The 11,273-nt window shown below is 32.3% G+C and overlaps 3 protein-coding genes across 3 annotated transcripts in view; 1 reads left to right on the top strand and 2 right to left on the bottom strand.

The window, feature by feature from the left end:
* The window catches only part of LOC101498395 (vacuolar-sorting protein BRO1), a 6,149-nt gene extending 1,712 nt beyond the window's left edge, over positions 1 to 4,437 (top strand). The window contains exons 3-9 of the mRNA XM_073367500.1: positions 1 to 592; positions 690 to 779; positions 1,608 to 1,676; positions 2,667 to 2,807; positions 3,235 to 3,283; positions 3,512 to 3,615; positions 3,793 to 4,437. The exon at positions 1 to 592 is cut by the window's left edge and continues 3 nt beyond it. Coding sequence (XP_073223601.1) covers positions 1 to 592; positions 690 to 779; positions 1,608 to 1,676; positions 2,667 to 2,807; positions 3,235 to 3,283; positions 3,512 to 3,615; positions 3,793 to 4,320 — 1,573 coding nt within the window. The 3' untranslated portion in view covers positions 4,321 to 4,437. The remainder of the gene's footprint in view (positions 593 to 689; positions 780 to 1,607; positions 1,677 to 2,666; positions 2,808 to 3,234; positions 3,284 to 3,511; positions 3,616 to 3,792) is intronic.
* Positions 4,438 to 6,422: 1,985 nt separating this feature from the next.
* On the bottom strand, positions 6,423 to 8,252 carry LOC101502648 (loganic acid O-methyltransferase). The gene is made up of 3 exons (XM_027333543.2): positions 8,034 to 8,252; positions 6,873 to 7,523; positions 6,423 to 6,775 (listed from the first exon to the last, which is right to left on the bottom strand). Exons 1-3 carry the CDS (start codon positions 8,121 to 8,123, stop codon positions 6,437 to 6,439), a joined length of 1,080 nt encoding a protein of 359 aa, XP_027189344.1. The 5' UTR covers positions 8,124 to 8,252; the 3' UTR covers positions 6,423 to 6,436.
* Positions 8,253 to 10,899: 2,647 nt separating this feature from the next.
* LOC140919968 (uncharacterized) overlaps positions 10,900 to 11,273 on the bottom strand; it is a 1,353-nt gene continuing 979 nt past the window's right edge. The window contains exon 3 of the mRNA XM_073367259.1: positions 10,900 to 10,957. Within this exon, the coding sequence (XP_073223360.1) occupies positions 10,900 to 10,957 (58 nt within the window). The remainder of the gene's footprint in view (positions 10,958 to 11,273) is intronic.

The raw sequence follows: 11,273 nt of genomic DNA, 5'->3' as shown, positions 1-11,273 counted from the left end.
TCTTCCGACGTTTTCTATGGTGAAGCCGATGGCTATGAATGAGGTGCTGGATGCGAGCAAAGATAAGATGTTTGCAAGTCTTGTTCCTGACAATAGTGCCAAGGCCCTTTCCAGGTACACTGAAATGGTTGATGACATTATAAGAACACAGGCTGAGAAGTTGCAACAAGCAAGTGAGCTAACCCGAGTTAGGCTTAAGGAAATGGAACTGCCTGATTCTATTCTTGCTTTAGAAGGCAATTATACTCTGCCGACAAATCTCAAAGAAGATGTGGAGGCTGTGCAGATCAGTGGGGGCCCTGCTGGTTTGGAAGCAGAGTTGCAGCAGCTTAAGGACCTAAGGAGGGTGAATCAAGAACTGCTTGTCCAAACTGAGGAGTTGTTGCAGAAGGAATCAAGAGAAGATGCTCAATTTAGAAGTCAATTTGGCACCAAATGGACAAGGCCTCAGTCAAGTACTTTAACAAAGAACTTATTGGATAGACTAAATAGGTTTGCAGGTAACTTGAAGCAAGCAGCTGAGAGTGATGTTAGGATTGAGCGATCAGTCAGAGAACATTCAGCACTCATGGCAATCCTTGATGCCCGTCCGGTAAATTGCTTTCCTATAATTTTGGTATTATATACTTGGTTCTAAGTGTGGTCTGAATCCATTGTTAAGTCATTCAATCTCATTTGCCTTTTATCAGATTGAATCTGCACTTCCAAGCTTGGCAAGGCCAATCATGTCTTTTGATCAAACTGAAGATGCTATTGTAGGGTCTCTCAAACAAAGCTTGGTATGTTGTTTCTGGTCTTGTTATTGTTATATATGTTTTGATTTTAAAGGAATAAAATCTAAAACTATTTTGGAATCCACAGTGTATCATACCTGCTGTTTATTATTTGGAGTATTAATTTATCCACATATAAGATCTGGTGAAGGATAATTCTATTTTGGTATGTTTTGGAATAAATGTTTCGAAATTAGTGGTGAAGTTCTAGGTAAATTGTCAAATGTGATTTTGTGGTTAGCTATCGTCATAATTTTTGCACGGGCATTTGGAACGTGTTATGCCTGGTTTTAGTTGGTTTTGTTATGAGGAATTTTGCAGCTATTTTCTGGATATATAAGCAAAAAACAAAATTGGGTAAAGATATTTTTTAATACTGTTAATAATTAGATATTTGAGCTTGCAATTCTAAAATTATGGACGAAACATTGCATTCACGCTCTTTAAAATTTTCATCAGGACTTGTGTATATATGATAGATCATAGATCTCACATAATATTGGCTGATTGGTTAAGTGGTCCTTTTTATATTTTACTTTTCGAAATTACAGTATTTCTAATGATCCTAAGTCTCTTTTTCCTTGCTATGTATTGTGATTAATGGATTATAAAAGCTACTGATCAACTGAGCGTGTAGAATGGTTTCCTTTTCTTCTTTACTATGTTCTCAAATAAAATAGCATGAAATTTTGGAATAACATTGAGATGTCAAATTGAATGGAGTGTTGATTAGACTTTAGAGCAGAGAACATGAGAAGGCATTTTTATTACATCTGAAATATTTGTAGCTCATCTTTAAATGATTCATATTCAATTTTATGCTCATTGATACAGAGGCAACTTGAAACTCTAGGAGCTCAAAGGGCTGGTCTTGAAGACATGCTTAGAGAGATGAAAAGAAAGGTACGCCTGATAAGCGCAATTCACACAAATACGTTTTTCAGCCTGTGTAGCAGAAGCTAGACTTTTCTTCTGTCTAGTTATATGAGGACATGAAAAATGCTTCTGCCTTTTCTGCAATATCCATTAATTACGCTCAAAATGCTGGTTTTCGGTTGACATCCAAATGATATCAAAGTGATATCACCAAGTTCCCCTACCTCTAATTTGACCTATAGACTATAGTAATATCTTCCGGTTAACTTTCTTTATTGATGCTTTTCTGGGGGCCTATATCAACAAAGATGAGACGCTACCATTTTTTTTTACAATGTGAGCAGTCCCAATTTTTTTACTCCATCAGTATTCATTGTTGATCTACCTTGCGTAAAACCAATTGATTTTAGGATGAGTCTCTTGTCTCATTTTCCATGCAATCACCCTCCCCCAAAATTTAATAGCATAGCTATATATATAATATAAAGTTTATTCCCCAGTGACCACTCCAACCTAAGTCTCTTGCATTCCCCTGTCTTCTCTACCCATTCTCCCCCACATCCTTGTTTTCGTTACAGTATCAGACATGCTTAAAGGCCCTATTTTCGCTCGACTCTTGCCTAAAGGATTCACCATTCATGAATTCCTTCTTTCGGCTTACTTTAAATAATTTATATATGGATTTTTCTAATACAAAATCTGATGATTAAGTGAGTTTCCCCTCCACTCTTCTTTTCAGTATTCTATCATTTAAACACAAGTAATGTCTAAAATACTGAACTGTTATTAAGAATAAAAAGTGTTATATTGTAGTTTTCTATTTGGAATTTGTATTTTTTGTTAACTTATTTAGCAAGATAAATTAGTGGCTTGGATTCTGTTCTGTCCATTTTGAGGACTCTATGGTAATGCTGTCGGTGCAAAGAATTGATGGAATTTTACCCCTCCTATGTAGTTTGTTATCCATAAATTTCACATAAAAATCATCTATGCTTATGATTTTATAAATATATTCAGGATGATATATTACCCAAGTTGATGACATCCACTGGTTCTTATGAGGATCTTTTTAAAAAGGAGATAGCAAAGTATGATCATATTTGTGAAGATATAGCTCAAAATATTGAGGCACAAGAGCAGCTGTTGCTGCAAATCCAGGTATGTATATCTACGCAGACATTTAAATAGGTGTAATGCATATAAGGAAAGAAATATGTCCCCAAACTATCTAGTAGATTTGGTTTCATATTTTGGGGATTACCTTTTCCATACATTCGATATTTGGTTATTCAGATGGGACTATACTATTGGAAATAGTTTATTTATAATGTGACCTCACTTGATTACCACCGGCCAATGCCAAAATAAATATTCTAGCAGCAAAGGCAAAGAATTATATACTTAGTTTTTTGGGAAGGAAAAAAATTGTATTATTCTTGTCAAAGTTTCACTATATAAGCAAGGGCAGGGGAAACATCCTTTGTATTGGTGGTTATAGACTTTTTAATTGAATTTGATAAATGGTAGAGAAAATGAGAAAGTAAAATGATGTTATTCTGATAACTTTTTTGTTTATGGTTCACAGGCTCAAAATGATGATTTTTCTGTTATCTTCAATCTTGAAGATTACAAAGGTATGACTCTTGTCCTCAGCTAGATTGAATCTGGTTTTTATACTTTGTCATGTTGTTGAAAAGGTTATTTTGTATTTGGATAATATGCTATATTGTTACATAAAATTTCAGTTTTTATTTTCAATGGTAGTTATTAAACAACTGGTTTATTTCATACAGAATGCTCCATTTTTATAGTACACCCTTGTATGATAGTTGATCTTTTGATGTTTCTTGTAATCTTTGCAGCTTCACGTGAAAAATCCTACAAGCAGATTGAAGCTGCCATAGCAAAGTTTCGAGAAATAAAGGACAACATCAATGAAGGGTTAAAGTTCTATGTTACCCTGCAGGTAAGAAGATCTTAGGAACTTTCATGTTTTATGATTTACATTTTATCCCCAAAGCTAAGCATGCTATTATCGTCGCAAATTTAAATCATTCTTAGTATTAAATGAATGTGTTTGGATGATCCTGTTCACAACAGATATATTTGAATGTAATAATATGCAAGTTCTTTGTTCAATTAGGATGCGATCACAAATGTAAAGCAGCAGAGCAATGACTTTGTAATGACTAGGAACATCCAGTGCAGGGAAATGATTGAAGATGTTCAGAGACAAGTAGCTGGTCTGAGTTTCCAGGATAATAAAAACACAAGTGCCTTTAACAACAACTACCCTTCAGTGGGAAACCAAAATCAAAGATCCAATACACAAACAGATCCTCGTCCACAAACACCTTACTATCAGCCATCTGAGCAGCCACCAGTTCCTTCATATGGTCACCCTCCTCCCCCATATGGCCCTTCACATCATCAACCTCCACCTCCATACCAAATTCCACCAACATCAACTTCCCCGTACCCACCCCCTCAGGTCCATCAGCAACCACCCGCAAACCATGATTACGGCCAACCTGGGTATCCTGGATGGCGTGGTCCATACTACAATGCACATGCACAACAACAACAACCTGTTTCTGGTCCTCGGCCTCCTTATACCATTCCATCTCCATATCCTCCACCTCACCAAGGTGGCTACTATAAGCAGCAATAGTGTACTCTCAAACATCCTGTAGGGTAAAGATGATATTATTTCCAATCACTATCTCTTGAATAAATGAGATTCATCCACATCTAGTTCTTCATCTTAAAAGCCTTCGTGATTCTTGTTTTTGGACGTCGTTGTATTTATGTTGCGTTGGTTTGCACTGTCATTGGATTGTGAATAGCTTAAAGCGTATACAAATAATATTGTATGTATAGTTCTGTTAACTTGTACTTTAGGAAGGGGATTTACTCTCTTTTTCAGATTCTGGTACTATCAAAGTGAAAAATGATGGTAAAAACAAATGAAAAGAAAAAGACTTGTATTGCAGCGGTATTGCATTTTAAACTGCAATTTCAATCTCATCTGCTTTCATGTTTTTCTCGATTTGGATGAAATTTTATATGTTCTTTTATTTAAAAAAAGAACTGCCACGCCTTCTGTAACAGTGAAAACTTTGCAACGAAATGGTAAATATTACAGTTGATCTCTCAATTAGAGAGGCTGCGACATAATTTAACAATCATAAATATTCGATAATGAAATGGAAAAGAACATCATAACTGCTGCAACACTGTCATTCGGTGATATAAATGATTTTGTTGATTCATTCCCTGCTAGTACATACAGAGGAATAAAAATGATTTAGCACTGTTTAATTAAAATATAATCCATACCGCTTTAACCAACACTGAAGCTGTGCCTTTGAGTAGAATCATAAACATGTTTGGTGGCATGTTTCTTTTAGCATTCCTATATGCATTCAGTTGGCTTTTTACTGTAGTTGTATACCCTCACATTTGTATGCCACGGACTTTCTTCTAAACCGTTGGTGGTTGTAAGGTTTTTGTATTAGAGTTTTCACAAAATCACGGTGAGTATTTGTAAAAAATCACAACTATGATTGTACTGATTTCAATGTAAAATTAAATGTACACAAAATTTCATTTTCTTAATATAATTAAATAAAAGTAAACAAGTGAAATTGAAATTTTATGAAAATAGTTATATCTTTTGTTTTATTTATTATTTACTATTGTTTTTGTTCAAAATCAATTTCATTCACAGTGGAATTTCGGTGACAGTCAAAAACGATTAATGTTGACAGGGTACGACAGAGCAACTCCTGGTAGAGTGTACCTGCAAAAACCTCTGATATCTAAGTTCGTGAGTTGGAGGGAGTGAGAGGCATTTTAAATAAGAATAAGCTATGTAACTTGCACTTGAAATACATGAACTTTTATATGGGGAACCCCTTGATGAGGTGTCCTCGACGGGATTCATAGACGACAGTGTGACGTTGATCATGCAGTGAAAATTTGATTATGAATGCATACTCGCTTGTGATGCGTGTGCATGGGGATATCCTACAATGTAGTCAGTAGTTTTGCGAGGTATTGGACTGAGGTTCATTTAGAGCTCAGGTTCAATTGTTTGAGTCAGAGTCTACTCCGAAACATAAATTTTTATATAAATGTAAATCTGTAAAATTTTAAATAATATCTAAAAGCAGATCAATCTATTTTAATAGAAATTTTATAATCATATTGAGCGATGAGACAATTAATGTCTAACCATGTATGAATTCTTTAAATAGGAGGAAGAGTTGAAATAGATGTCTCTAACCTTGAATGATCATCTATTGATTATTAATTAAGTGTAAGGTGTGACTATTATCATTCTTTGTAATATTAAAAATGGGAAACATGTATGTTGAGGTGTTTATGTGAATATAGGTAAACAATATCCAGCCACGTAAATTTTTATGTGTTGCTTTATTCTCTTTGTGGCGTACTTTGGTGTGTTCTATCAAAGATTCTTGGCGTGTGACGATTCTCCCTAAGAAAAACTAAATTGGAGGGACATTACCTTTTTCAGTTATGGATCTTTTAATTTAAAGATAAAGAAATACAATAAAATATGAATTGCTATGAAATTTATATCGAACTGAGAAGCTATAACTAGTAAAAAGATAATAGGAAAAAAGCTGTTACAAGATTCTGATTATGAAAAGTAAAAGTTTACATCAAATTATAAACTTCACATAATTATTATTATTATTATTATTATTATTATTATTATTATTATTATTATTATTATTATTATTATTATTATTATTATTATACTAGTACTTGCGCCTAAGAAGTACAAAAATTCCAACTACATTAAGATTTTGTATGTCCATTATAGCAGGAATTTCCATCACTTTCTTAGCATAACAATCAAAGAGTTCATCCACAATTCCAGCTCCAAAATGGTTCACAATTAGTCCTTCTAGCGCAGCTCTGTGTAATGAAACATAAGCTTCCACATTAACTGGGATAGATTGTGTTTTGGTATCTGTTGTTTCCATTTGGTCAATGATGAAATCATCATTGCTTTCAATAATTTTTATCAGATCCTTAAGGGTTGAGAAATAAATAGGCAGATTGAAATTGTCCACTTTTTCTTCATCCACTTTTCCCTGCAAAACCATCACAAATGAGTTAAATTATAACTTGATATCAAAACCTATCTAGTGTTAATCTTACAATGTAAGATAGGATAGGGCAATTCCTTACCTCCTTGGCCATGTTCACTAGGCAAGTTCCCAGAAGTTCAAAATTTTTACCACAGTAAAAATCAGAACCAAAAGTAACATCATTTGCAACAGGAATTTGAAGTGCCATTAGTCCATTTCCAACAAGCTCTTGTGCTCTTGCATGCAAGAAAGTTTCAATATCTTTCTGATACTGACTTGCATAGGCATCAACAACTTCCTTTGGTGCATTCGTATAATGAATTCTCCCTTTGTTCCAAGCAGCAGAACTTCTTTCTGTGATCTCTTTAGGAACCTTAGAGATCCAATTTAGTGATGCAGATGAATGAACTACATTAAGACTCTCCTTTGGAAACAATCTTCCATAGAAAGAGCCAGGAACACCGGCTGCAAAGTAACTTGTGTTGCAAGGAATCTTTTTGAAGAGTGTGTTGAAATCATTTGAAACTTGGTCATTGAAAAAAACTTGGAATTCTGGTATAACAAGACCTTGTGATTTATATTGAAGTTCTAGTGCTTCTATTATGCACTGAACTGCAGTGAAAGTGTTTGGTCCTGTGGAACAACCTAAGTCTGCAATGCAAATTTGTTTCCTAGAATAAGCTGAATTAGGATCAAATTTGTTGGCTATTGCCCTTTGGATTAAGCTTTTAGCAGCTTCAATTCCTACTCTCTGCCGAAAAAATTAACATGTGGTTAATTTTATTATGTCCCTCGTGACACCTTCCCGAGCATGTAACTCGGTCAGTGAGTTTAAGGATACTGAAAAAGTATTTATCTAAAAAAAAACATAAGTCCCACGTTGTTACTATGATGTGTGTGTTTTGTTTCACAGTAGAGTGTAGCAAAATTGATTTTGTTTTCAAATGTGATTTGATATAAAGTTGTTTGATCATTAGAGAGTAAAATTGATTTTACCTTCAAGTATCAGGTTGATTAGAGGTGATAAAAAGTATTAAACATCAAACTTGTTTTCACACTAAAAAAGTCCAAACATAAATTACTTTAGTTCAAATTCAATTTTACAAAATCAATTAAAAAAATCGATTTCATTCAAAATAAGGGTTATCAAAAGCAGAACAAAGGATGTCAAGATAAATTAATGTCACATTATATAATTGCATTGTGTTTTAGTTAAATGAAATAAGAGATAAAGTATAGGGAAAAGGTATTGTTATGATGCCTGAGCTATTGAGTTTTGAGCATAACTGTGAAGGCCCTCTCCTCCTTTCATTGCATACGATTCAGAAAATGTCTTAATTTCATTCTCCATCTTCTAATATATCTGCAATAAGCTTTATCAAATCCCAAAAGCAAGGATTTAAGAAAATTATAAACTAAATATATATATATATATATATATATATATATACAACCTTTCAATCTCTCTGAGAAATTTAAGTTTGTGAATGATGCAAGAAGAAAGTAAAGAGCATAAATATATATAGCTGCACATTAATTTCATAGTGTGACACAACATAAATGACATTACGGAAAAATCATGACATAACATATGGCAAATTCATGAAGCAATGAATGAAAATATCGACAGTATATGACATAACTCAACCGCCAACTTATCGGTTGATTAATTATTCTCTCCGTCTTATTTTAAATGTTTTATTTGATATATTTTTATCTGAAATTATCTGTTATTTTACGATATCAATATAATATTAATTTTTTTTCTGTCACAAATATACTCTTAGGCAGTGTTTGGTAACGCCAATAAACTAGTTTATAAGTTTATTGGATTAAATGAAATGTGTTTGGTAATCAAGTTTTTTTCACAAAGTTATAGCTTATTCGAAATGTTATTTTAAGTAGTGTTTGGGTTTATAACTTATAGTTTTTTACATTTTCTTCTATTTATAATCTCATTAATCTATTTTTATTATTTTTTATATATAAAACATAATTATCCCACTAACTTACTATTCAATCACTACATTTATTATCTTCTTCTTGGTGCTATTACTTTAGTTTTTTATTCAGAGCGGTACTATTATTTCTACATAGCACATTTATTCTTTCAATCCTTGCCAAAAAAATTCATAGCAAAAAATTTAACTACGTATATGCCAAAAATCTTGGTCACATAACACAAAATTGACAAAGGTATGCATGAATAGACCTGGACTCAATTTCTTTAATTCCTTGCTAAAATAACTCATAAAATATTTCATCTTATTCATCTAACAAGAAATTCATAAAATTAAATTTACTTTTTATACCAAATTGTAAATCATAAAATGAATTGTTTTTTGCGATTACTATTTATACACATCAGATTTGTTAAACTTTTAGAAAACTCTTCAACTTATGTTTATATTGTAATAAAAAAATTAGAGAACTCTTCGATCTATATTTATATTGTAATAAAAAAATAACTAATGTACAAAAAAAATGAATTTCATGGTTTTTTTATTTTTTATTTCAGAGCTTTGTTACATTTTTTGGATTTTCTACCACAAAAGTCATAAATGAGACAAATATAGTAAAATAAAGAAATTAGTAAACATGAGAGATGTATCACGTGAATTGTGCAATGACATTGAGAGGAGCATAAGTTACAGAGAAAGATAGAAGCTATAAGATAATATCAACTAACTAAGGGTTTTGTACCAGGCACCCCCCAATTTTACCTGCCACCCCCCCAGTATTTTTTAAAGACTAATATACCCCTTTGTAAAACAGTATAACATTATTCCAAAAATTACCATTTAGATTTCACACCCCACCACTTTCGAAAATTTAGAAAAAAAATGTTGGATTCGAAAGTTTAAAAGTTTCGAAATGAATTTTAGTAAGTTACTCGAAACTTTTGTTATTTTAAAACCTTCGAAATGCAATTTATTTCAAAAAAATTCAAATTTTTGAAACTTTGGATAAACACCAAATTTTCGAAATGGACGGTATTCGAATATTTGCTTGCATTTGAAAGTTTCGAAATAGAGTAATGCTTCGAAAATTTGGCATTTCACGAAACTTCCGAAATGGAGTTTCGAAATTTACAAATCTTCGAAATGCAATTTGGTCTTCGAAAGTTTGGATTTTCACAAAAGTTTCAAATGTTTTATTCGAATGTTTAAGACTTTCGAAATGTATTTTAAGTTTCGAACTTTTTCAATAAGTGAAAGTTTCGAAATGTATTTTATTTTTTTCTTAAATTCAATATTTATGTTAGAAATTATTTTTAATTTTTTTTTAAAATTCAATATTTAGAATATTATTTTTAATTAAATTTGTTACTAATTTTGAAATTAGGTATGAGTAGAGTTGATGTTTCTGCTTCAAAAAATGTTATAGATTCTACAGAAAAATTAACCACTGATCAGGTATTATTACAACTACTGATGAATCATCGCCAATTAAACTTTTCTTATAGCTATATAGTTAATGTTTTATTTGAAACGTATTTTGCAGGTATTTTCTTCTCGAGAAACTGTATTTGAATGGATAAAGCAAACGGAATTAAGGGAAGAAAAGACAAATTGATTTTGGGATGCGAAAGAGGTGGAAGATATAAATCAGAATCAAAAAAATCAGTAACTTGCTCTCATAAGGAAAACTGTCCATTTACTCTCAGATGTGTACCATTAAGTGTCGGAGAAGGATGGAAAATTAGTGTTCGTTGTGGGATACACAATCATGAATTACTTGATACTGTAACCGGCCATTCCTATTTGGGGCGTTTAAACGAAGAAGAGAGGAAATTTGTCAACGATATGACAAAGTATAAGCTTGCACCCAGATTCATTATAAATGCTTTGAAAGTGAGAAATGAAACCAATGTCATTATTCCCAGTCAAATATATAAAGCAAGGAGTACTTATCGATCATCATTGAGAGGTCCGTACACAGAAATGCAGCATCTGTTGAAGTTAATACAACAAGAAAATTATGTGCATTGGACAAGAAGACGGGAAAATTCTGATATTTTGAGAGATATTTTTTGGACGCATCCTGACTGTATAAAGTTGTTAAACACATTTCATTTTGTTTTGATATGTGATAGCACATACAAAACAAACAGATATCGGTTACCATTACTTGAAATAGTCGGTGTCACTTCTACTAGTTTGACAGCAAAGAGTTGGGAAGTAGCTTATGCAGCACGTATGAAGCATTGGGAACGCATTGATCCATCATTTATCAGATCATCTTGTATTTCATTAAATGAAGATAGAATATGTTGTGTATCACTGTTTTATGGATTATTATAATATTTTGTTTTATCATTTTCAATTTCTTTTATATAAATGCGGATTAACATAACACATAACACAATCACTAAACATATCACATAATCCCAAAATATCTCAAATTACAGTACATAACACATAACACAAAATATATCAAATTACTAAACATCGTACATAAGACATAACTCACTTAAAATCTCATGAATTTCACTAAACGG

The sequence above is a fragment of the Cicer arietinum genome, chromosome 4 (genome assembly GCF_000331145.2).
Source record: "Cicer arietinum cultivar CDC Frontier isolate Library 1 chromosome 4, Cicar.CDCFrontier_v2.0, whole genome shotgun sequence".
Taxonomy (NCBI): Eukaryota; Viridiplantae; Streptophyta; class Magnoliopsida; order Fabales; family Fabaceae; genus Cicer; species Cicer arietinum.
This window is presented reverse-complemented; position numbering and strand designations above follow the sequence as displayed.